The 26,736-nt window shown below is 36.8% G+C and overlaps 2 protein-coding genes across 9 annotated transcripts in view; both read right to left on the bottom strand.

The window, feature by feature from the left end:
* Positions 1-8,197, bottom strand: part of ttc39a (tetratricopeptide repeat domain 39A) — a 28,257-nt gene extending 20,060 nt beyond the window's left edge. The window contains exons 1-4 of one of the 3 annotated variants that reach the window (XM_053504138.1): positions 8,064-8,197; positions 6,295-6,345; positions 6,150-6,197; positions 5,848-5,901 (exon numbers count right to left, since the gene is read on the bottom strand). In XM_053504138.1, coding sequence (XP_053360113.1) covers positions 5,848-5,901; positions 6,150-6,197; positions 6,295-6,345; positions 8,064-8,101 — 191 coding nt within the window. In that variant the 5' untranslated portion in view covers positions 8,102-8,197. Of the gene's footprint in view, positions 1-4,219; positions 4,452-5,847; positions 5,902-6,149; positions 6,198-6,294; positions 6,346-7,911; positions 8,031-8,063 lie in introns of those variants that run through there. The other 2 variants (XM_053504139.1, XM_053504140.1) reach the window with 2 other exon arrangements.
* Positions 8,198-10,785: 2,588 nt separating this feature from the next.
* Positions 10,786-26,736, bottom strand: part of eps15 (epidermal growth factor receptor pathway substrate 15) — a 30,192-nt gene continuing 14,241 nt past the window's right edge. Inside the window, exons 11-25 of one of the 6 annotated variants that reach the window (XM_053503620.1) lie at positions 25,792-25,945; positions 25,100-25,185; positions 23,076-23,148; positions 20,879-21,040; positions 20,442-20,639; positions 18,912-19,292; positions 18,733-18,804; positions 17,363-17,480; positions 17,213-17,257; positions 16,781-17,127; positions 16,555-16,627; positions 16,199-16,275; positions 15,969-16,104; positions 15,442-15,608; positions 10,786-13,164 (exon numbers count right to left, since the gene is read on the bottom strand). In XM_053503620.1, coding sequence (XP_053359595.1) covers positions 13,024-13,164; positions 15,442-15,608; positions 15,969-16,104; positions 16,199-16,275; positions 16,555-16,627; positions 16,781-17,127; positions 17,213-17,257; positions 17,363-17,480; positions 18,733-18,804; positions 18,912-19,292; positions 20,442-20,639; positions 20,879-21,040; positions 23,076-23,148; positions 25,100-25,185; positions 25,792-25,945 — 2,230 coding nt within the window. In that variant the 3' untranslated portion in view covers positions 10,786-13,023. The remainder of the gene's footprint in view (positions 13,165-15,441; positions 15,609-15,968; positions 16,105-16,198; positions 16,276-16,554; positions 16,628-16,780; positions 17,128-17,212; positions 17,258-17,362; positions 17,481-18,732; positions 18,805-18,911; positions 19,293-20,441; positions 20,640-20,878; positions 21,041-23,075; positions 23,149-25,099; positions 25,186-25,791; positions 25,946-26,736) is intronic. The other 5 variants (XM_053503621.1, XM_053503622.1, XM_053503623.1 and 2 more) reach the window with 5 other exon arrangements.

Raw genomic sequence — 26,736 nt, forward strand, 5'->3', positions numbered from 1 at the left:
GTTTAGTTATTTATTTTCTACATTCTAAAACAATAGTGGAGATTTCTAAAGTGTAAAATAGGTCTTATTTTAAAATACGTAGATCAGCAGTTCTTGCAAGATGGTCAAATTCATTTTATAAATAATAAAAAAAAAAAGACATCAAGCACCATGAAACCAGCTCTCATGAAGACCATCTCAAGAAAGCAAGACCAAGTCCTATCTCTCATCACCAATTAACAGCAGATTAGAGCCATTATAAATGCTTTATATAGCATACTGTACATAGCAGCCCTCAACCTAAATGTCATTGATTGGGTAAGGGTAACTCTCAAGTGATGCAACCACCATATTAAAATTTTTGGATGCAAATGTTAAAACATTGGAGGAATACTTGAATACTTATTGAAGCCACAGTATGTACCATTGCCAAATTAAGTAAATAACAGTGTTTATGTTGTCGAAGTGGTGGGATATATCAGGCAGCATGTGAACAATTAGTTTTCAAAGTTGGTTCTAGAATGTAAAAAAAAAAAAAAATGGTTTCAGTGTAATGATCTGAGTGATTTTCACAAGATCCAAAATTGCGTACAGCAAAGGCTAGCCTGTCGGGGCCGATCTCACAGATGAACAGATTGCAGAAAAAGTTAATGGGAGGTCATTAACTCGATGGGTCAGAACTGTTTTGGTAGCACAAAGATGACCTACACAATGTTGAGGCTGATCAACAGTCAAGCTTGTGTGCGAGGGCGGACTAACATGAACTACAGAGCATCCTGCCTGCTTCTCCAGTAGGTATAATGGCAGATAAACCAAAATAGCCTTCATATACTCTAGTGTAAACATGTGTCCCATCTGCAGAGGTGACTTTGTAATTTAAGTGTATACTGGAATGTGCAAAAGGAGGACAGTGCTTAGGTTAAGGTTAAAATGTACTGTAGCATTTTAAGTCCAGGAGGTTTACAAGACAAAAAGGTCCAGAATGTTTACTGTCCAAAAACAAAGTAATCTATTCTATTTTCTGCTACATACATCAGGAGCTGTTCAGTTTGCTCCAGTAGTAATTTAAAAACTATTACAAAAAATAATCTGGGTGGTGGGATATAAACACTATAGTTTGTGATGTATAGAGGGCAGGTTGTGCAGATCTGCTGTTAGGGTCAGACACCAATGTCACCAAGAACTTTCTACAATAAGTTTCATTTGCCATTTGACTCACACTGCACATCACTCATAGACTCTATTCTTTGCTGGTGTACAGGAGAACAATGATAAAAAGTCCACAGGGGAAGCATTCGAGGATAAAACTAAGCTGTTTAGTACGGTGGCCCCAAAGTGCAAAACAAATTAACAAAACTGAAAACAAAATAACAAAACCCAATACAAAATAACAAATTCAAAACCAAATTAACAAAACGGAAAACAAAATAACTAATATCTGACTGGCCTAGAGGTGCAATACAAATTAACAAAACGAAAAACAAATTAAAAACCAAATAACAAAACCCAATTTGGTTTTGAATTTGTTAATTTGTTTTCCGTTTTGTTAATTTGTATTGCACCTCTATCTTTTTTTGTGTTCTGCTTCACTTTAAACTATGATGGCCGTGAAGTGAAAAAAAATTAACAAAACTGACTTCAGGGCCACCGTAAGTTCGCCATATTAGAAACCACAATAATGTTTGCACATTCATACACACACAAATCTACCGCTACTACAGTACTTCCTGTATATCTTGAGTGACAGATGTCTTGTCCAATTAGCGGTAAGCATTTTATTCGCAATCTAAAACTACCTTTTCCGGTTTGTATCGGACTGGCCGAGAAGTGCAATACAAATTAACAAAACTGAAAACAAATTAACAAATTTAAAACCAAATTAACAAATTCAAAACCAAATTAACAAATCTGAAAACAAAATAACAAAAACAAAAACTAAACAACAAAACTCCCCCCCTCCAAAAAAAATAGTTTTGGGTTTTGTTATTTGGTTTTTAATTTGTTTTCCGTTTTGTTAATTTGTATTGCACTTCTCGGCCAGTCAGATATTAGTTATTTGGTTTTCCGTTTTGTTAATTTGGTTTTGAATTTGTTATTTTGTTTTGGGTTTTGTTATTTTGTTTCCAGTTTTGTTAATTTGTTTTGCACTTCAGGGCCACCGTAGTTTTGGCTATATATATATATATATATATATATTTATATATATATATATATATATATATATATATATATATATATATATATAGCCAGCTGAAATACCTCTCACATAATTGAATGTTTGTATTTTAAAATTGTTCACTGCTTGTCAGAAAGGTGCCAACTCGACATTACTGCCAAACCACTCCCCGTTACCACCGTGCCAGCCCCAGCTACTGCCAAACCACGCCCCGCCATGCTAATCTGCTGAAGCAGATGTGACTACCATGATGTCTGTATTCGGTTTCCCTGATGTAACAACACTAACATACCCTTCATAGCTCTTAAAAACTAACAGCCCATACATTTTTTTAGCTACTGGTTGCATTTTATATAAAATATCATTCGAAAAAAAAAAAAAAAATGGGAGTCACTCTAAATTAACAATTATATGCATACGAAAGAAGCTACAATTGTTTGATCTTATAAAAAGAGCACAAAAATATAAATTAGATTCCAACTCCATGTTTTAACTTTTACATCACTAGAAAGGTTAAAATATAATTATTTAAAAAAATTGCTAGGGAAAGGAGTCCTTGTAAACCATAAAACGAAATGATATGATGCTAGCCTAATTTTAAACTGTTCAAACTCTTAAACTGGAGCATACTGGGTCCTAAAGAAAAACCCTGGAAATGTACTGCTATAGCACCAAATCACTTGAACAAAGTTTTAGTTTGAAAGCATTCTTAAATCAAGACTTGTTGCAGCATGATGTTTTTTTGTTTATTTTTTTTTACTACAAAGCGCAGCATTAAGGCTATAAATGTATAGCTAATGTGGTGGTAGCATAGCAAACATTATGCATATCTAGGGAGAAAAAACCTGATTTAACTGTTAGCGTTCCATAATGAAACCCGAACTGAGGGCAGACTCTTACTCTGCTGGGCTTAGTAAGATATAAAAATATATATATATATTTATTTATTTATTCATTCATTTTACTGAGTATCTGATTAGTAATGGTTTCCTAGTGTAGTTAAGTACTCCTATAGCATATTTCTTTGCAGTAATAACTATCTATAACTCTTCTCTTTGCACACAGAAAAAGGATAACTAAAAGGAATGTATTAGGACAAAGTCCATAAATGTGTTATAAAAGTGGATAAGTGGAAGCGAGAGGGGAAAGCGAGTCTATGGTACCCATCCACTCCAGCTTTAAGACAAACCCAGTCTTTGTGTCCTTTTCTGCTCTCACAATTACAACATATTTAATGGCTCAGGTGGCCCTCAGTCCCACAGAAGAAGTTCTGTTTTGCTATTAAGACTCGCCATGCATAATTACCAATGGGTGACTCACAGGCTGATGATTTTACCTGAATGCTTCTAGTCGCTATTTAACAACATATACAGTGTGTAGATAAGATATTATATTATATAGTGCACATTTATATTATATAGTACAAAGCATGACTAGGCACAAAAGGTTCGGTGTTACTAATTTTGAATTATTATTGCATGGGCCCACAGAAAAACATACCAGAAACCCAGCATGGTCCTCCCTGCTGAAAATGTTATCCCACGATTATCATTTAAACAAACTAGCTTTATCCTATACTGAGTGGTCAACAGGACACACACTTCTTAATTTGTCCTGACTGCTACTGTAGATGCTGTTTATGTAGCATAAATGATTAAAGTCAGCAGCTCTTAAATGCTGATCACTCATCGGAGCCCTGATTACTGGAACCACTGACACAAACAAGCTGACAGAGTGATATACAATGACATATAGATTCTCACTTTCACAGAGTGCAAAACATTCTCCAAGTAATTTCAAAAGCTAGGATGTGTTCTTTAAAAGATGGGATTTAAAAAATAGATTCTAGGTTGTACATTACCAGGTACGTTCACAGTGACGTTGCAATAACAGAAGCTTGATTAGAACTGTCTAAAAGCATACAATTTTAAAAGCCAGCATTTAAAAAGTCTGTTTTTCAACATCTCAAGTCATAACATAGCATTAACCATCTCCTAAACAATCTTATACTCATGCAGGACACACTCCTTCACAGTGTCCCATGAAATCTGACGCATTTCTTACCCATTTGACAGAGTTTCTCCTTCCTTTGACATTTTCATCTGGCACATTAAAGGATGTAAAGACGAAAAAAAATGAAGTGGAAATTCAGAAAGGCAAACGCAGAAGAATATTTCACAGTGTGTTGAGATCAGGCTCCTTCAAGAGCTCTTAACAGCAGCTTGTCTTACTTCGACACACATGCACATACTTGATTCAAGTCACTCTCTCACACACTCCCTCTCCCTCTCTATTAGGAAAATGCAGAGCTTAATACAATCAGGATGACTATATCATATAGAGCAACAAACATTCACTCAGTCCTCCTCTCTCTTTCGCTCTGCCCATAATTTCCTCCTCTTTCAAACACACAAACACACGCACACACCTCAGATCGGCTGTTCCTCCTCTCAGCACTGCAATCAGGCCACACACTGCAGTCTGGTCTCTGATTGGTCAGTGCAGGAAAAGGGAAGGAGGAATCTTTTTCCTCAGGACACTGCCCAAATAATGAGCCTCACTAATTTAATACATGCTACACAGTCAAAAGTGACCACTATGTTCATTTAACAAGGGCCACCTTTATTACAGGGCACTTGATCTTGAGACAGAGCTAGAATGCCTCGACTGCAGTCTGAACGATGTGTATAAGGCAATGACGTAGTCTAAAGGAACTGAAAAATATAGAGAGTGAGGTGAATGAGTGAGACAGCAAGAGAGAGAGAGAAACAGAGAGAGAGGAGAGAGAGAGAGAGAAAGAGACTGTGCTGTTTCACTGCAGTGATGTGGATACAGCAGCAACTGCAGAAAACAGCACGACACACCTCCAGCCTCAGTTTTATTCCATGCATTTAAAAAATAAATAAAAACATGGAGTATGCAAAGCGTTAATTTTTTTTTCTTTAAAATAACTGAAGAAGAAAAATAGTTCTGCATTTAAAGTGCCATAATTTAGGAGCCAGATTAGAGGGAAAAGCAAATGCATATGAAAGCTTTACTAGATGACACGCTTCGAATAAAATATAATTTACTGATGCTTCTGTAGGAGAAACCTCTGGGCCTAAATAAATGAGCGCTAACCAGAGCAATCATTACCCTCAAAAAATACAGCAACAACCAAAGCTGATGGCGGACATGCACACACTTTTACTGTATTTGCTATTTATTTGTTATTTACTATATCCAAACCGCATACCACTGTTATTTAGATTTTGTTTTTCACACTCGGTCCGCGACCGGCACTAGGACCCAGAAGTAATGCGGTCGTGAACCAGGAAGCATAAAATGAGTAAACAAACCACAACACGCCGCTCAGTCATTGAGTTTGCCCATGCCACTTCGGATTTGTTCGCCGATTCGTGAGTACTCACTATTTTGGGTTTGCTTTTAGATTAAGTGTGTGTTTATAGGACGCGGGTTAGATTGTGTCTTTCCCTTGCTCCCCATTTGTGAGAGTAAACCTTAAACTAAATAGCGTGATTATCCTGCCTACTCGTGCTCTTCCGTGTTTGGGTTTACCATTCACGGAACAAAGGGCTAACCGCTAAAGCTACGTCTGAAAATGCAAACGTTAAACTTAGGCAACCAAAATCTACAAACCAAATAAGCACTTGGGACGAACCTGGTAATAAATTCACTTTGAAAAGACTTACCATGTAGATTTTCCAGTGTCTTCGAGGTCATTTTTATCATCTGGAAGGTCCAAGCTGGAACAGGTAGAAGAGGGTTTAGATGACACAACAAAGCCAAGACTAGAGCAAAGTTCTAAAGAAGCCCTTGAATAGGCAGTATTGTTGTAGGAAACATAATATTCCATTTTACCTTTAATTTCCCCCTGAATTGAATAATCAGAATAAGAGCATAACCTACATTCAGTAGGCAGAACAATAACTCAACTGCTGGATTTTTTTTAAACAAACCTCTTAAATAAAAAAGAAAACTAAAAGTCTCTTACCTGATGTCTGTAATGACAGGACCTAGTCCATTAGTCTCTACTGGTGACCTGAAAATTATTCAACATTCAACATTTTATGTTATCATTCAGAGATAACATTTTATTTAAATATTTTAAAAAATAGATTTAATGGGCACAGACTGACTCTGGGGTGGGGGTCAGGTAGAATGGTCCTTCGTCCTTTTCAACTCCATTCCTTAAAAAAACATTCACAATTGTTTTCAACTTACATCACATTGAAAAACCATAAATAAACCTGAATACTGTATAAGAAATGTCTTATTTCATTATTAGTGACCATATGCTTAAGCCATGTCTAAAAAGTTCCTCTGCTTAAATGTTAAAAATACCCACTACCTACCAGCTTATATTAGTGTAAATGCACAGCAAGATATATATTACAGTATGCTAAAAAATTATTTTGCCCTTTCAGGGTGTTTCCAATCCAGAAGATGCTTTGCTTCTGACATGTCCAGCATGTTGTCACACACTCTGACTAGTTAAAACATTAAAATAAAGAAGAATTTTACAACGCAATAAAGAACATTGTTAATGTTGATCAAAACAAGAATTAATTTTTAGAAGTAGTCCAGTGTTTTTACCACATCATTCTGGCTGCATTTTTTCAGTTTTGATTTTTAATACCCCTTAGCTTGACTGTCTGCCTCATTTATATTCTGATCATAGATTTGACTCTATAACCGTACTCTATATATTTTTAACCTTATTTACACCTTTGACCAATATTCCTGAAAAGGGGCCCTGTAAAGAATCTCCATTCACCGAGCCACCATAAACTTTGTTTACAAGTAAAATTAAAATGAAACAAAAAAATAAATAAATTAACAAAATAATCAAGAACCTAAAAAGAATTGGTAAGCCCAGCAGAGGGGAACATTAAACCCCCTAACAGCATAAAAGACTATTTTACTTCCCCAAAACCACCTGGACCTCCTAACTCAGGACTCTTGGAGTAATCATTGCTCACCCTTTTAATTTATGTAAATCAAAATTACAGATCAATTACATGACGACACAAGGCTATTTTCTTTTTCATTCTATAAACTCGCTTTTTCTTTCCGAAAGGCATGGGACTTCAAACAGAAGTCACCCAAACCAATCACCTGAAATGACAAGCTAAATAATTCTGCATAGTCAGCACTGAAGTCAGGAATTTCCAAAGACAGCAGCACAGATGTCTCAGAAATGCATCTTTCTTTCTTTTTTTTAATTTTATTTTAAAGTGAGCATTTGTGTTCCTGTATGATTAACAATATAAAAGTTTTTGGTGTCGGACAAGATATTGTACAAGCATAATTCAGTACAGAAATGTACACGTAATAAAAAAGAAACCCATCAGCGTTTTCTTTTAGAGGCATCTGCTCTCAGGTAATTGCTTTTCCTCCTCCTCCTTATGACTGTCAGAAAGTGAACTGCCATAAACCTTCATGTTTTTGTGCACTTCCTTATTGAAGAGCACTGTTACACATCAGCTGTCTGATACACTGATATCTTACATAAACATAATTAGTCATAAACATGACTGATTATATCCTTGTTTCCAACAGTTCATAGGTAATTAAGGTGTAATTCATCCGTGTCCTGATGCTGTTTCTAAAAAAACATATTAATTATCATTAATTTCTCTGATATCAAACAAAAATCTGGAAGGAAAAACTAATTAAACTAAATTACATAATCAGAAACAGGTTTCTTTTAATTATAATATGTCGAAAACAGAAGCTGCCGTGCTGGAGTTTACCTAATCATCTGGAAAGTTTCAGATTGCGAATTCAGTCCCTGTGAGTCAGCTTAACGAGTTGACCCAAACAAATCTACTATCGTTTTACACACCGTTTAAATCAGTGCACCACTAAAAACACCAGCGCAGTATTAATGCGGGTCCGGACTCACTTTTTGGCGTCACTCATTTTGCGTTTCCAAAAACTCATTCCAAAGAAAACGGGTAAATCCGATATGATAAGACAGGAGACGATCAGCTGTTCCGCACTCAGAGACGCTCAACACAAACACACACGCGCGCGCGCAGTCAGAAAGCGCGCACACTCTCACACGCGCTGCTTCACTTTAATGCCCTGGAATGCCGCGCTGCGTCTTTCCCCGGTCCTAAAGCCCGCCTGCTCTACTGTACTTTAAGCGTCTTCGTTACACCACACAGCCTATTTACACTGAACGTTATACCTGCTCATAGCTACTACTCGTTTTTAGCATCACTGAAGAAAAAAGGATAAATATTTTTCAAACTTCCCAACTCGGGTCTGTGTGTGTGTGTGTGTGTGTGTGTGTGTGTGGAGTTTGCATGTTCTCCCAGTGCTTGGTTTCCTCTGGGTACTCAGGTTTCCTCTTACAGTCCAAAAACATGAAGATTAGGTTGATTGGCTTTCTCAAATTGCCTGTAGTGTGTGTGTGTGTGTGTAATAGAGAGAGAGAGAGAGAGAGAGAGTCCTGCGATGGATTGGCATCCTGTCCAGGCTGTCCCCATCTGTATACATCATGCCCTGTATACACAATAATTGAAGATGAAATAATAATTATATAGAGGATGAATTTATATATTTTTTTATTTCTTTAACATAGTTGAAAATTTTTATCTTCACGTCTGGCATACATGCATCTCCTGCGAGTGCACTAGAAGGCCAGGATGTTCATAGGCAAGCATGAAAGTAATGAAGCTTGTTTACTGCTAAGAGATGGAAATTAAAAATTATGGAGACAAAAGTGAACATAATTGAGAAAGTAAAGCGATGTAAAAGGATGGCAGATATTTCTTGTTTTTCTTAACACAAATCGTTCAACCATCGATACAATTCTAAAGAACGCTGTACTGTAATATACTGTAATAGACAATGGCTGTTGGACGTACAAACGAGCTCACAGAACAGAACTGTAGGGGACTTACAAAACAGAAAGTCTGTTTGACCTGCCGCCAGTGGCCGGTATCAGTAGGCAGTGTCATCAGCAACTTTTATGTCTGTGAGCTAATAAAATATCTCCCAAATCATTGGAATAGTCTGAGGGGCAGCAGCAAGTTGACTACACACTCCATTCAAATTCAAATTTTATTTGTCACATACACAGTCATACACAGTACGACCGCCGGTGACCTTAAAAAGAAAATAAAAACTATATATAAGGAATAAATATTAATAAAAATAAATGAAATACGATAATTGAAATAAATGTAACTAGTAAAATAAACAAACTACAAATAAGGGCATAATAAAAATATTACAAAATATAGAAATATAGGAATATAGGGGGGATATATATATAAAAAAAAATTAAAGTGTTTTAAAGTGGCAATGGCTGTGCAAATATGCATGAAAAGTGACTTATGAAAATGACTTATGAAAGTGTCAATGGCAGATATATAAACATGTATTGTACATGTATTGTATACAATTTGCACCTAATGGTAGTACAAGAGTGTCAGGATCTGCACACGGGCAGAGCTAAGGGTACCAAGCAAAACAAACAGAATAGTATCTGCTGATTGATCAGACTGTGTCTAAGAATAAGCTATCAACAACTACACAGAGGAAAATTATAGTAGCGTTTCAGAACATAAACTTCCAATTACCAAGATAATACCACTACCACTAGTAGCAGGTTACAGAGATAAAAACTGATATGGTCAGATGAATTATCCTCAATCATATTTCTAATAAGTAAGTGACTGTATGTGTGGTGAATAAAGAGAACTATAAAGGCCAACCATCGATCAACCATCGGCACAATTCTAGTGAGGTGGTCCAGTAGATCTTTTATTCCATTTTTTCCCCTTTGTATCTAACTAGGTTGAGATCTAGTCTCTGTAAAAGTCATAGCAGATAATTTAAGCAATATCACACGAGTGAATGCAAAATGTAGCGGCACTTTATACAGAAAATGCAGATCATATTACTGCATCCTGATGCTGAACACGATGAACTTTAACCATTGCTCCAAAGTCCAGTCTTAATGCATGACAGTTCCTCACTATACTTCCAGGATTTAAATAAATAAATAAAAACCTGCCACCTTTGGACCCTTGAGAGACTCTTAATTCTCAATTATTTATATGTGTAATGAGATAAAATGTATGTTGCTTTGGATAAGAGCATCTTCAAATACTGTACATGTAAATAAAAATATATGGGCACTGGTGGCTCAGTGGTAGGTGTTTCACCTGCCATGCGGAAGGCCCGGGTTCATATTCCCAGCCAGTGCCCAAACTCCAGCCACTGGATGCAGTGCTGGTCCCAAGTCCAGATAAAATGGGAGGGTTGCGTCAGGAAGGGCATTCGGCGTAAAACCTGTGTAAAGTTGTAGTGCGGACTGGGTATTCTGCTGTGGCGACCCCTTGCCAGGAGCAGCCAAAAGACCAACAACAAATAAAAATATGTCGGACAATCCTTAAACCAATTCCAGTAATTTTAATGTTGTTGCAGGCTAATATAGCTAATTGTTTGCAACAGCCAAATTTTTGTGACCCATACAGTAGGTCATCAAATTCTCAGCTGAACATCTAAAGCAGTGCTTAATATTTAAATAAATAAAATGGACATCCATTGAATGATCTGGCATTTCTATTAAACATAATGTCTTTATATTTAAGAGCAATAAACATTCAAAATGATTTAAAGTTTCATATTTATTTATGAGTTAATTACATGTTACTTAACATATTTAAACATCTGTCCTTGTTAAAAGGGACACATTCTGTAAAGTAAAAAAAATAAAATACATTAAGCCAGTTTTAAAAAGTCTGTAGAACGCCAATACACAAGTGGTTTTGAATCAGGAGAATTAAAGGCCTATACATACATACATGAACAAATCCACAGATCATTTTAATAAGACTCAGAAAAACAGTTACAATGAGAAATCCAAATCTTTTCTAAATACAGAATGCTAAAGCAATACTTAATCTGGTTTAAAGGGGATAATGCTGTGTTCATAATGCTCATAAAACATTTTTAACTGTAAGGTAAATGATGTATTGGTTAGAAAACTGTATGTGTCAGGATAATGTTGACCTTTTTTAAAGTTTATTTTCGTTTTATTTTAAATGACTGACAGATCATTCTTATTCTAATTTAAATATTAGAATTAAAAGAGCATTCTTGATCCAATGACATTGGGAAAAAAAAAAGCAAAGAAAAAAAGCTAGAGCTTTTATCTTATACCGTGAGCAACTCATTCTTAGGTAAACTCTCAGTGACAAAGTGCATCTATTGTCCAAAAGGGTAAGAAATGTTCTTGTGGCCACTTAAGATGTCTAGCCCAAAGGACAGGAACAGATGAGGATATAACAGCTAAACCAGTGCTATACAAGTTCTCTGTTCTAATTACTCTCACTTATTTATGACTGAAAGAAACTGCATAAGACATTACTAATTTCATCCAATTAAACAACAAAAAAAATCAATGACCACACCACATTACTTGTATAGGGTGATTATTAATCTATAATTCTTTGAAATGTTTAGTGGTTAAAAAGTCTATTCATTGCCACTCTGATATCAGAGGCAAAAACTGCCCTTAATTTGACAGTTTTAGACATATTGCACAGTCAATCATTAATCTTTATCAACGTAGGTTTAGAGAAATCGAAAAGTTAATAGAAATCTATTAGACATTTTCCAAAGGTAATGTGGTTTTAGGCACTGGACATCAATTACAGAATTTCTTTTATATGTACATACTGTTTCTGTGTCAATAGTGTCTTCTGCATTCTTACCAAGATAGTTTGCTAATATTGAATGACTAATATGATAAAGAATGCACACATAGTATATAAAGTACAATAACCTTTTCATACATACTTATAAATGGATATTTATATACTGTAGTTTTTCAAATATGCAATATTTGCAAGGAGGACTATTTTAAAATGTTTCAACTGGGTTTGAGTGTCATGTAAGGCTACCTTCTGGCACAGGAACCTTTTTTTCCCTCTAGAGTTAGAGTGCCCTAAATATGATTTCAGTTAGATGATTGTGTGTGCATTCTACACAGAATTTCATATCAAAAGTGAAGTGCTCTGACTTGAATGCAAATTTTATATGCTAAATCAGGAGTTTCAACTGTAATTCAGAAGAGGGTCATAGTCTTGTACAGACACATTCAAATAAGTCCCGTTCAAAATGTGAGATTCCAACCTGCCTACCCTAAATCAATATATGGGTACTAAACCAATATATAGGTGCAATATAAGTAGGTGTTCTATATATATATATATTTTTTTTTATTAATGGCATGAAATATTAATTTACATACTTTATTTCCAGAGCACTTTTACTTACAATCTTTTTTTTCTGTTTACTTTCACTCCTGACTAAAATCTAACAATGCTTAATTGTATCATGATCACTTCACATAATATAATGGCACCAGTTTAAAAGTGCTGGGTTTCCTGATTAACATCTAACCTGTCAAAATTTTTCTGCATATTTGCACTTAAACCAGACTGACAAGAAGAGTAGCACGTGGAGAAAGTTTGTTAATGTGCCAGTGACACTTCATAGTGCCAAACATTTGATTGAGTCAGAAACATAGAAAGGCGATCGTTTTTTAAACACAAGAAAACACAGCTTAAAGTAACACACAAGTGGTTGTGTTTAGTCCCTCACCTTTACACCAATCCCCTGCCCCCAAACCTACACTTTCTTTTTTTTTTTTAAGAAGAGTCACTGGCAACATAGAAAGAGAGATGACATACTGTACTGACATGTAGTGGATGTGAAACTGTGAGGGAGGGAAGATTGGACTGTACTAAAACTAGTGGGATTGTAAAATCCCAGCACCCGTAAGTTTAGCTCTTCATCCTTATCTCTTCTTCCTCGGCAGTATGGCTCAGGGCTGGTTCAGGTCAGGACAGTTCCGATTTGCTGAGTGCGATGGCCAGCTCCAGGTCCTCCTGCTCCTGTTGGGTGAGTCGGGCCACGCGCTCCCTCTCCTCTCGCTCACTCTCCCTCTTTGCCCATTCAATCATGTCCTCTTCTGTTGGGTACTGCTCCACACACACACACAAAATAACTCATCAGAATTAGTGTTATATGTTGAAAAACAAAAAGGGCTGTCAATTAATACTGTTATTCTAAACCAAGACAACAGTCATATACAGTAGGTCCCAAATGCAAATTTAATCTTATGTTATCACCAGTAATCATGTCTTTTCACAATAAGGTCTACGAAGATGACAAATCCGAAAGGGCAGTTCTTGAATATATATTTCCAAATAAATAAGAAAGGATATAGTGTACATTTTTGTTTAAAAGCAAAGCCTTTAATATTTCAGGGTCAAAAGCCTCTAGCATTACAACGATCCTTACTGAAAAAAATATATATGATAAAATAACTTACTAAATGGAAGCAACTAACAAGTGTAAAAATGGAAATTATCCTTCATGAACCATAATTGAAAGATTTTAAGGTCGAATTATAAATATTTGGACTAATATTAAAATGATGCACAAAAAATTTATTTGCTCAAAAATAATTATAGTGAATAGATGACAAGAGTTACTTTTTGTTTACACGGTTATATAGGGCCTGATGAAATGCAGTAAGTGAACATCTTTAAGATGAAATCCATTAAAGGACATGGATTTAAACACTCAGTCTTTAAACGAACAGTTGTAGTAAACCCTTGTCAGTGGTGATGTGATTATGTTCTATAATGTTTTGCTGATTTTTTTTTCCATAGCTTACAGATGTTTTTCTTACACTAACCATAGATTAATTTTAGATAATGAAAGTGATTCTGTTTCTGGATCATGGTTTAAGTATGGTTTATTATTTTTAAAATATAAATATTTCATGAAATGTTTATAATACCTCAAAATATTTTTCTTTGCTCCATCCCATGCCGTAACAACACTCAAATCCACCCCTTCTTCCCATGATAAATACCTTATATCAAGTCGAATGTACTTTTTTTTGGACAAATGACACCTTTTATACATATTAACCTAGTATTATGAGTATCTGGTATATATGGAGTATATATTATTATATAACAGAAGAGGGCTCTAAAGTATGTTATTGTTTTAAACATGTCTGAAGTGCTTCATGTTCACACCAACTTTAGAGTTAAACATAAATTGATCATGCTGGGCATGCAGTCCATGCACACATAGACAGGATTAAAAAATACAAAGATGGACGACACATACACCAAACAAGCTTCAGGCACATTGTTTATAAAGAGCACACTAATGACTTCACCACAGCGTGTTACAACATACAAAACAGCTTTCGAAAGTTAGATTGATCAAAGAGGACAGACATCTTCCCAGCTCAAGGACAGCCACTATACCAGACCTCTCACCACTAAGTGAAGTCCCTATCCAGGAGCGGAAAGTTACAAAGATCAACTTTAATAAAGTTAGGAAAGTTGGACCATGCACTTTTAATGTAATCTAAATAGCCGAGTTTGACTCCGTCATATAAATGTTAGTAAAAATCAACTTAGTTTTAATTTCTGTTTATTGGAACCAAATGTTAACTAACAAAAAAAAAAACTTAAATAAAGATAACACAGAAAAGGAGCCGTGATGCAATGATGACTAACCCCCTAATAAAACATTTTATTCAACACACTTTCTGTTGTTTTTATTGCAAACTCATGACCTTCCTTAGAGAGATGGTGGAGGTGGAGAGCATTTACCAAATGCATGCTGGGAATCATGGGGTGCAGTGGGTCTGACTCCATGGTCAAAATGTACCCGAGTCAGACACAGCTTGGAAATGCTTATATTAGAGGAAAGAGGCAATAAAGATTAGGGAACAGTTGATTAATGCATGCAGAGCAAGGTATGGGAAAGGAAGGTCAAATGCAGCATGAGCTCAAGCCTCAAACAAATGATAGGAATGGACATTGGAATTGAAATAAAAATTTTTTTAAAAGTGCCAACAAGCAGCCCCACCTCTCCAACCACAGCCAGAAAGACTGTACCGGTCTGGCTGAACATAGTATGACAGGTGTGATAAGGCAATACTGATACATGAGCATAAATTATTTCTTTTCATCTCTTCATCTAAGACTTAAAATGTGTATGTTTTTTCACTTTCTTACATGTTTAAGATCAAATGCCATTATATTTAATACCTTTTGTTTATTTAGTAGACATGAAAAATTAAAATATTGAAAGCACCCATTACATAAAAGCTGACATTCAAGATGGCTGAGAGGCAAAGGCTGCCACTCAGAGCAGAGGTAAAAGGTGAAAGGTTAATTTCGCTACTGCATTTCAGGAGGTGGAGAGGGGGCAGGGGAGGTGCTCACTTTGTCAAAGGTGGCAAATCTGTCAGGCTCACGCGGGACTTGGGAAGGGACAGAGGGAGCGAAAGGGTCTGGCACAGTGTCTTTAGCAGGGAGGGAGGAAAACTCCCCAATTCCACGCCTCTGAACTGAGTCGGATGATTCGGATCGATAGATGTTCGACCGCTTACCTGTAGAACAGACCACACACACACACACAACAAATGTGCATATGTATCTATTACTGAAGAGTAGTTCTACTCACAAAGAGAAAAAACCAAAATCACTAATTCTTGCAATTTTGCATTTTTATTCATGGACTATGACTAATATTAACCCTAAACACTTTTACTCAGTACATTTAAAACAAGATATCTGTTGTCCATTAATTGTCTACAACTGTCAAAAATGAACACAAAAGAAATAAAAGCTTTTGCTGAATTAAAAGTTTAACAATAAAGGGCCAGTATGACTTCACAATATTACATTTCCTGATATTAAGACAGAAACAGAGGGAGAGAGAGAGAGAGCGCAATTCTCTTTGGGCTGACCTGGTGGAGGTGGTGGTGGTCTAGTAGGCGTGCCAGTTTTGGGTGGCAATGCAGGAGGCACATCTGACTGGTTTTCCTCCTTGAACAAGTTCTTATTATGTGTGTTTGATGAAGCAAAAGGGTCAGCACTGTTAGACTGAAGGGCACATAATCCAACAGAGACTCAGAAACAGTTCAACACAAGTTGAACAAAAAACTGACCAGGACAATGAAAGAGGAATGAGACTGACCTTTTCCAGATTTCTAAAATCTGCAAAACCTCCTACAAAGGACTCATTACCAGTTCCAAATACTGTAGCAAAAGGATCTTAAAAAAAAAAAAAAAAAAAAAAAAACAGATCATTCACTTAAAACACAACACAAAAATAAATGTGACATTTCTGTTTTACATTTGCCACATATTTACTTATTAAAAATATAGCAATTATACCATTAGTCAATGTAAATACTGGGTAATTCCAGTTACAGAATAAAAAATGGAACAGATTTTTGATTAATGTTTTATACAGAAAGAAACCCTCAGGCATATGCTAAAAAAGTAAGTGCAATACAGTCTGTCTCCAGTAGAGGGACCAGGCTGACTTACCAGGGTCTGAGTCAGCCTTCACCACTGTTCCTCCAGGAGCAAATGGGTCATTAGAAACTGCTGGTGTTTCATTCTATACAACAAAGGTAACGTAAATCCATATTACTACATACATTTAAAATAAACTAAACAAAGAATATATTTTGAGAAATATCAGAAGTGGTTGTCTGTGGGTAAACTGGTTAACACATAGGCAACATATACATAAATAAACAAAAGTACTCACTGATGACAGCTCTGACCCAACGAATGGGTCATTCCCAGCTCCAGCTGCTGAGCTGAATGGATCAGAGTCATTAAGGTCATCCATTTTGGGAGCGAACGTTGTGCTGCCACTACTAGAAGTAAATGGATCTGTGGCCATTGTGTTTGATTTAGAGAACGGATCAGACGCAGTTGTGTTGTTAAGGTGGGAGGAGAACAGGTCTGGTTCTCCAGAGCCTGCACTCGAGCTGAATGGGTCAGAAGAAGCAAACGGATCTTCCGTGGAGAATGTAGTTGAGGAAGAATGTTTAAAGAAAGAGTCAGTGGCAAATGGATCTGTGCCTTTGAAGGGGTCAGCTCCGAAAGGATCTGCACAGTAAAGCAAATATTTACTTGTGTTGTATCCATTAAAAAAATTAATAAATCTGAGTCAAACCAGTTATATGCTGCTCACCTGAAATCTCTTTTGAAAAGGGGTCATCACTTTTAAATGGGTCACCTGCAGGGAAACAATATATTTTATCACTTAGCAGAGGAGATTTTAATATCAAATGTTAAGCTAATCATGATGATGTCAGTTCGCACTAAAATGTATGTGTCTTACTGTCAACAAAGGGATCAGATGGAAAAAAGTCTACGGCAGGTACGGATGCAGAGCTCTCATTGGGAGCACTTGTGGGTTGGGAGGACTCCTCCTTCTGCTCTGGAACTGGAGACTCCATCTACAATTTATCCAAACACACAATCAATAAATGATTGAATAGTGGTGGTACCAAATACTGCTACCACCATTATTCAACATTAACACCATGGTAGATACCACCATTATTCGCATAAAAATCTAAAATGGCAATATGGACCTGTGCAATCATTTATTTCACAAAAGCCTACAGTTTATTATGCATATTCTGGAATATATTTAAAGTTTGACAATAATTTACTTTTTTTTTTTTATAATTGTAATGTGATATAAATACTGTGGAATCTCAGCATAGGAATTTAATTCGTTCCAGAGGCAAGTTTTTAACATGAAAATTGGTACTGTAATACAAATTTTTCTCAAAAAAAAAAAATGTAAAAGCAGATAATCTGTTCCAGCCCCCCAAGATATTACCAATATCCAACTTTCTATAGTTATCTATTTCTAACACTATAATTATATTTTTGTATATAAAAAAGTCAAAACATTTAGAAAAGACACAAAGTAAAATATGAAATAGACATTAAACCTCACCTTGATTTATAATTCCTTTTAGCACCAGCTGCTTCCTTAACAATTTCTTTTTCTTTTTTTTTCCACTAAAGTGGCTACCTTTTCTTCTTGCTACTGTCCTTGCTAACTTTCCTGGGACCCATGGTGCTACATCTTCACCAAATCTTACACAAAATGCAAAAGAACCCAAAGAAAAAAAAAAAAAAAGCTTAAAAACTTTTGCTTTACTTTTCTCCAACGCAAACAAGTTTTGAACAGCTCCCGGAAATACGCACAACTTAGCAGCTGGCTACAAACGGTTTGGTTTGTTCATTTGTATGCCGATGCAAATTTCTTGCAAAAATTTTAATTCTTGAAGGAAAAATTCATAAGGAACAGCCTTCGAATGCCGATGTTCCACTGTAAAGGCGCATATTTAACGGTTAAATATCAAATCGTGTAGCCCCAGTATTATCTAAAGTAGATTCTATGGTCTGGTGGAAAATTCCCAAGCTTTTTAAAACAGTTCCCAGTTTACCAGAATAAAGCATTTAATTACTGACTATAGACCAATTGTGCTTAAAAGCAATTTGTCAGCTCTCCTCTTACCCAATATATAAACAAAAAAGAACTAACAAGCTGTGTGTATATCTAAAATTGGCAAATTATTGCTTGTTATTCAATTTATAAAAAAATCATAATCAACATAAATATTCTACAAGTTAAGTTAAGAGTTATTCTAGTTAGGGATTAACTATTCACAGTCTGTTTTTAAAGCTGACCTTTGTGGTACTGACCTGCTGTTTCATTTCAACTCCCTTTAACTCCCATTCTACAGCAGGTGAAGATTTTTCCTAAAAATACCACAACATTACATATTCAATCACATTCTGTTGTATACTCCACATGTTGATGCCAGACACGTGTAATAAGCATGTTGTAGTATAGCAGAATGTCCCACCATATCGTTCTGAGGCCAAGCCGTACTCAGAGTGCTGGCTGTAGACTTCAAGCTGGTGAAGGGGTCTTCTACAGAAGCAATTTTAGGCTCCTTTGAACTGAAAGACAGTTCCAACGATTCTTCTTCAAGCTGCTCTTCGGTCACTCTCAGTTCCTGCGGATCGTCTGTGGGAGTAAGCTCTTCTTCCTCATCCTCTTCATCCTCATCTTCTGTTTTGTTTGCCAGCTGCTCTGTAGGCTGTGGCCACTGTAGTGGCTTGGCCTGTTCAGCAGGGGGCGCTGCTCCATTGACAAGAGGAGGCTCCTCTACTAAGACCTTCCATGTAAGCTGGGCTGCGACCTCTCGCTCTTCTGTCTTTAAGTCAGCCAGTCGTTCCTGCATCTACAGCACACCCCACATACAGTAAAAAGGGGGAGAACCGCAAGCCACACAGAGACACACACAGGGACAATGTGATTCAAAAGGCAAAGAGCAATTTATATGAAAGGAAATAAAGCCAAGAGTGTGGCAGAAAATAGATAAGCAGAAAGAGTGGGGAATGTGGCGTTAGCTTTCCTGGTAATGTTACTTCAACTTTTATGCAGGAAAAAAAAGGACACACTGCCTTACAAAAAAAGAGTCACACGCACACTAAAATTTCATTCAATCACATTGATCAATGATTGCTCTCTTTTACAGTTTGAATCCTGGAATATATTTGTTCAATCAGAGAAAAAGGGCTCCATAGATTGTTATAACCTGGTCATTCAGTACATTCATGTCATCAGTTGACTTTATTTTATTTCCACATAATGTTGCTGAGCCTAGAACTGACCAACTGAAGCGACCCCAGATCATAACACTGCCTCCAGAGGCTTGTAGAGCGAGTACTATGCATGATGGGTGTATCGCTTCATGCGGTTCTCCTTCTCCCCTTGACCTTTTTTCCATTTCTCCAACGTCCAATCTTCCAATTTCCAATTTGTCCAATGTCCAATTTCTCCAACGTCCAATTCCAGCATATGTAATTTTTTTTCTACCAAATGATTCTTTCCACACAGCTGTGGAGTTTCAATACTGTGAGTTTTCATCACTTTGTGTGTGTATGAAAATTATTCCTTCCCATGCAACAAATGTTTAAGTGATCTCCATTCATTACTTTTTTTTCCACCTACATTTCTTTCTCAAAGCTGACAGTTCAGCGCCATTCTTCCAGGTTTTGCTTATGTTTTAAAGGGTGCTTAACTCGGCTCTAGTAAATTTAAATCTCCTTAGTTATTTTCTTCTTTGCTTGATGCAGCCCAAAAATTTGACTCTTCTGAAACGGTGCCTTTTTTTTTACAGGCAGTGCATTTCACATTAAAATAGAATTAAATCCCAAAGGGTTACAAAACAAGGGTGAAAATAATGATTGATTTCACTTTTCATAGGATCCAAATAGCTTTATTCCATTAAAAAAAAACTATATAACTAAAAAGTGCACTAATTGACAACAGACTAATAGTGATGAAACCAAGAACAACAGACAGAAATTGTGGAGAATTAGCAAACCTGTGCAATCTGCGTGTGGGACTCTGTAACAGCATCCTGTAGAGGGCAAAGCTGAGCACGAGCTGAGTGCACCTTCTCCCCCAGAGTCCGGGTCTGTTCCTGGAGACAAAGTAGCTCCTCTCGCGCCCTCACCAACTCGTCCTCATAGTCTCCTATCCTCTGCTCCTGCTCAGAGTGCTCTGCCTGCAGAGACTGGATCTGTTCACACATGCACACAGACAGTTCAAACTGATTTAACCAAAATAAACAAAAACATGTGATGTTGCTGTGACTGTGAAGCTACAGTACCATAATGCACATCAAGTTACAAAGAACGGAAAAGCATCTGACATTTCGAGATGAGACACACTTGTGATTTGAATTGTGTGTCTATAAGCTAGGAAGAGTAGTCAAAGCAGAAATCACTGACTCATTCGTGCTCTCTCTCTCACACCCACCAGCTGGTTCTCCTGACTGCACTGCTGGCGTATGAGCGTGAGCTGCTCCTCTAGGGACAACTTTTGCTCATCCAGTCTCTCCAGCGCTTCCTGCACCTCCTGTCGCTCTGCCTGTAGCTTCCGCAACTCCTCGCTCTCTTTCTGCGCTTCATCTTGCAGGTCCTAGAGACAGCAAAAAAGAAAACAATATAATGTAGACCCACAAAACTTACTTTATACAGTACCAGGAAAATACTGAAATTACCTTTTTCATAAAAAATGAGAAATCAGCAAATTAAATTCTCCTCCTCTCAGAAAATTCTCAATTGAAAAGGAAGTGTGATAACTATGGTGCCTTAAAAGAGTCACAAGGTGTCATGGGAATGCTTGTAAGGAATAAATCTCTTTCTTACACTCAATCGCTATGGTAAGTTCCGTGTCAATAATAAATATTATTGCATACTCACAATTGAAAGGTATCAAATTATATTAATAATTTCTTCAAACTATGAATTCAAAACAAGAGTTCCCCTGAGAACACAGACACACTGCTGAAATAAGCATGTATGAAAAATCTATTGACCAAAAAAGTGAGGTCTTACTGACAAACTTGTTTTCCTTGCAAAGAATGAATAAGCACAGCAACAGAAGGCAAAGAAAGCTGGAACATGTCATAGACTCAGGCTTTTTCTAAGGTTCAGCAATGTTGAACTGATTTATATAAAAAAAAAATTAAACCCAGCAAACTCTGCAAAATAATTATAAATACTTCAGTCAAAAGTTAACTTTTGCCTTTAAGTACACCTTCAGTATTCTAAAAGTTAATAGAAATTTAGAGTGATGGCGTGCTGAAGTTCGTGACTGACTTACATAGCTGGTAATATCTTCTGACACATCAAACCCCTGCTAAATCTAAACATACCTCATAGTAAGTAAGTGAACTAGCCAAGTACGTAAGATATGCATTCTAAACAGCATTTAACTGGACCACCATAAGGCTTTACCGATATATGGACGAAAAGAAATATCAGGATTTTTTTTATTTGTTGTGCTATATCAAGGGGAATGGCACCAAGGGGGAAAGCTATAAAAGCTCTATAAAAACATCGGTTCTGCATTCTGGGGACACTTTAATAAAAAGGCCTTATTTGTGTCCTCTACAAATTCCATTTATTTCTTAAAACTATTTTAATAAAAAAAGATTCTAAATCTGCATTTGACCCCAGATTTTTAGGAAGAAACATAATAGTAAAAGAGCATCTGTAACGTAACATTGATATGGTTTTACAACAGAGGGCTGTTTTGTTTTGTTCCTTGCCCACCTCATTATTTAAAAAAAAAAAAAAAAAAAGTAATTAAATATATTGCGGTTTTATGTCTAGGCTCCTGGTATGGAAATATTAAATCTAACTAGATTAGGTGGGAAGATTCATTCTTCTCCTCAAAGACAATGGGTGCTTCTCATTTCTTTAATTACCTTGCCTTGTTTCAGACACAGTGAAATGTTATAACAGTTTTACAAGATTCTACTCATCATCTGGCATTGACTCGGACCCAAAATTTTACTTCTCTTCTTGTGAGCAGATTTAAAAAACTTGTATTTATTTAATGATGGTGGACTTTTAAGGAGGCACCTCTTCAAGTTTTGGGATGACTATGGTATGAAAATGATCCTTGTTTGCATGGAGTATCCTGTACATCCATGTTTTTGTAACCAATGAATGGATGTAGGTTTTTTGTTGTTTGTTTTAACTGTGATGTTTATCCTTTATTGTCGATTTGCCCACATGGATCTGGATTACTGAAACAATATTCCATCCACATTGTTTGATTGGCAACAAAACAACTTGAATTGTAATTCAAAAGGGAAACAAATGCATTGAGAAACTGTGCTTCTTAAGTCTCCAAAACCAATACAATTTACACGAAAGGGGAAAACAGAGAGAAAACTATTGCTGGTACTCAGGACAGAGAATCACAAACAATGTGACGCCCTTGCACATATTTTAACTGTGATTTGAAACCCACACCTTTTCAGATGAGAGGAGAAACACAAAGACTGACACAAAGTGATGTCAAGCAGTATTCACGCTAAAGTTTAAAAGAAGACATTTTATCAACAGAAAATGATACAGAAATCCCCCCCAAAATTTTTTTGCAATACAAAAGTAAAATTACATGTAGGTAGGTAAAATTACAATTTGTTTACATTCCTTACCTGTACCTCATTGGTCCTCTGCCGAACGCTCTCCTCTTTCTCTTTGATCTCCTGTTCCACAGAGCTTTTCTCCCTGAAAGACCAACACATGCAAGAGTATTTCAGTATCGTAGAGAGAGCTGGAAATGTTAGCCAGGTGGCCACCGTCTGGACTGCCTCTCCCTCTAGCACCATGGCTTCCTCTAGCTAAGAGCAAAATCTGCGTCTGTAGCAAAATCTGCGTGAGCTCGCTTATAATATGGGTTGGATGGAAGAAGCACCAAAACTGCACGTGGGCAGATAGCTGTCTGGGGGCGACAGAGATGGGGGGGGCTCGGGAGAGCGAGAGAGAGAGAGAGAGAGAGAGAGAGAGAGAGAGCGAGCGCATGTGACTAGAGTGGGTGCTCTATCAGACAAACATGTAGCATTCTCTTATTGTTTAAAATGAGCTGAAGTGCATACTACAATTGAAAAATAGCTATGAATTAGGAAGTTCCTTAAGGGATTTATAACAAGGTGTGTATATATATATATATATATATATATATATATATATATGCGCATGTAAAAGAGTATGACTCATTTGTAGAGACTTCTATTTTTGCCTTCCATTTCATGCAAGATTAAATATAGAAATAAGGCAAGAATATGCACCTAACATAGCTTCACTATTGCCTTGTTTTTATCTTCTATAAAAAGAATGCCTGTCAATTTACACTGACGTACAAGGACTCTCTGATCAAAGCAACTTCCAAATCACCTGACCCAAGGGTATGGTTTCCTTTCATGAACATATGCCCTTTCAGTGTCATTTGCAGGAAAGCTCCTCTTATGAGCCTGAAATGTATTTTTTTTGAATGAGAGATTAAAACCAAGAAGCAGTAATGTCATCTTAAGTGTTGTTTGTCACTGTCCTCCTGGAACCTAAACTTTTTTTTAACTGAACTAAAAATTTTACCATGAGTCAACCTCTCTCTCCCTCTCTCCTTCCCTCCCTCTCTCTTTTACGCAAACACACACAACACACACAGACAAACACAACAAAAGTAAAGTTTGTGAGAATCTTCAAATGATATGTAACAGAAGTTACAGTTGCATTGGCAAAAATGTGAGTTAAAAAAAGTGTAAGATACAAAGAAGGAATGAAGAGGAACAAAAACAAGTCAGAAATGATCAACATGAACTTGTTATAAAACTGACCCCCAATCACTGACTTTAGTTAATAAAAACGCAGTGTTACATTTTTAAAGGCAGACTATGTTTGTTTCCTATCTCTTTCATGCAAGGCCTCGGCCATGGAGAAGAAGGAGGAGCTGCTTACCCTTCCCCAGAGGTGTCTTGCTGCCGTGAACAATTGAAGCAATCCCAAACAACACGCATCATTTTAGCTGCTCGGGACCATCCTTGAGAATCCTGAAAGTCTTTTCTTCCCTGATGTTCTAAATTATTTACCTGCCTTTTATATTATACATATAATTGCTTTCCACTCAATTCACCAACTCACTTCTTGCCTTTCTGCTTTACCTGACACTGCCCTCAACAGTGGAAGCCTTGGCTGTGATCAGTGTCAAGGCCTGTTCTGTCTCAATGAGAGAGCATGTTTGTGCAAATGAGCGTTGTGTTCCTCCTCGACATCGGTCCCTGTGTGGAACGTGACCCCCAGGAGACTTGTTGCTCCCTAAAATGCAGCGTCAATGCCATAAAAGTGTGCGCTCCAGCCTTTGCAATCCATCTTACCTTAAACACGTCACCTCTCTAGTTATGTCTTTCACTCACAGTCAGAGATCAGGATTTCACATGTATGTGTGTTATTCTAATTTCTATTCAAAGTAGGATGGCAGCACTCGTAACCCCACCCTAAATAGGCTGGAAAAGCAAACAGCCAAAAAAACTATTTTTTTCTTCTCTACACATAGTTATATAGAGGATACATACTGTAGGTTCATTTTTATTTGAAACTTTAACAAACAACTTGCCTCTTTTGTACTTAAAAGTTTGAAATACTAATGGTGGAGCCAGTAATGCCAAAAACCTGAACTTCTCACCTTTGCAGGTCCATAATCTCATTACTGAGGGAGTCCAACTCTTTAATGGCAGAGAAGTCTGCAGCCTGACATGACAAGGCATTATTCTGCAAAGAAGAGAGGAGATGAAAAAAGAACATTTAAACTCACCTATACCGCTAGAATAGGATTAGCATTTTTTACACCTTATCAAGAGAATTAAAGAAGGAGGTAAAGGTCACCTGGAAAACAAGAGCTTTGCAATGCAAAAAAATTCACATACACACCCCAGGTGTAATGTAGAAGGAGAAGAGGAAAAGCAGGGGGAAAAAAACGCAAACACATATGAGGCTATTACCAACAAACACAAAACGGCTCTAATCAGAGCTAACAAACTACTGTGTATGATGCGGTTCAGTGTATGAACAAAGTTCATAAACAGACAGGATTAATATTAGAGAGAGAGAGAGAGAGACACACACACACAATCACAAAAATAGGCAAACAGAGAAAGCTAGAAAAAAAGACCCACATGAAAAGGAAATGCATCATTAATAAGATAACAGATTGAACATGACATTTTTATTACTTTTTTTCTCTTTCTTTTCAATGCCTCTTTAGCAATGCTATAAAACTATTTCTTTATTCTTTATCTTTTAGCTAAGGGACTAAATGATAAAAAAAAAAATCATATGTAAAGCAGATGAACAGCATACAGACAGGGTGTGTCTTACCTGCCGTGATAGCCTATCAGAAGGAGGGATCATGTCTGGAGAAAGCGTTTGGGGTGGGTCAATGCCTTTAGAGAGCTTCTGATTGATTAAATAGAGTGCCAAAGCAAACTGTTCTCTGGTCAGTTTCCCAATATCTCCAATGTCACATAGCTCCCTGTTTAACACAGAGAGCATGCAACGCAGATGTTTATGAGGATATTGCAAACATTATGTTTACACAATACTTAAAAAGCTACAATTATGAGAGATAAGGGCATTCATACAGACATGAAGGTGAACTGAGATATAACATTACAGAGCTTGGCAGTGTTTTTTTGTAACCACCTGTCCAGTCACGCATGTTAGGGTCAAATTTCACCTCTCCTCTGCTTCAGGTTCTCCTGAAGCAATTTTTGTATAACCAGAAATTTGATTCATACAATCACCTATGGTAAGTATTTGCCTGTTATAATGCTTTTATTTAGATAAGAATTTTTGCATCAATGTCACCTGTTCAGCTTCAATTAATCGTGTATTTATTAAGTCTGGCTTAATTGAAATAGATTAACATTGCAAATGGTATTGGCTTCTTTGAACAGATTTATCACTGCTTGTTGTTTATTAATTATTTATTAATTAATCATCCGGAGATCGCGAGTTCGATTCCTGGATAATGTCGTAACCTCTCGCAGCCGGAGGTCTAGAGAGAGCTGATTGGCTGAGATACTTAGTGCTCCCGAATTAATTACGGCTTTACAGCCAATCAGGGGCGTCAGTGAGCTCACGCAAGCGGAAGGAGTGGATAGCGCTGTCCACCAAGTGTGTTACGCCGCCCCCAACGATGCGTGAGCGAGCAGTTTGAAAAGATGCGGACGGCTGGCGTCACGTGGTTCGGAGGAAACACGTTATAGTCTTTAGCCCTCTTGACTGAGTGGTAGTAGTGACGGGGGAGCCCCCTAGTGACGG

Source organism: Clarias gariepinus, chromosome 9 (assembly GCF_024256425.1).
Source record: "Clarias gariepinus isolate MV-2021 ecotype Netherlands chromosome 9, CGAR_prim_01v2, whole genome shotgun sequence".
Classification (NCBI taxonomy): domain Eukaryota; kingdom Metazoa; phylum Chordata; class Actinopteri; order Siluriformes; family Clariidae; genus Clarias; species Clarias gariepinus.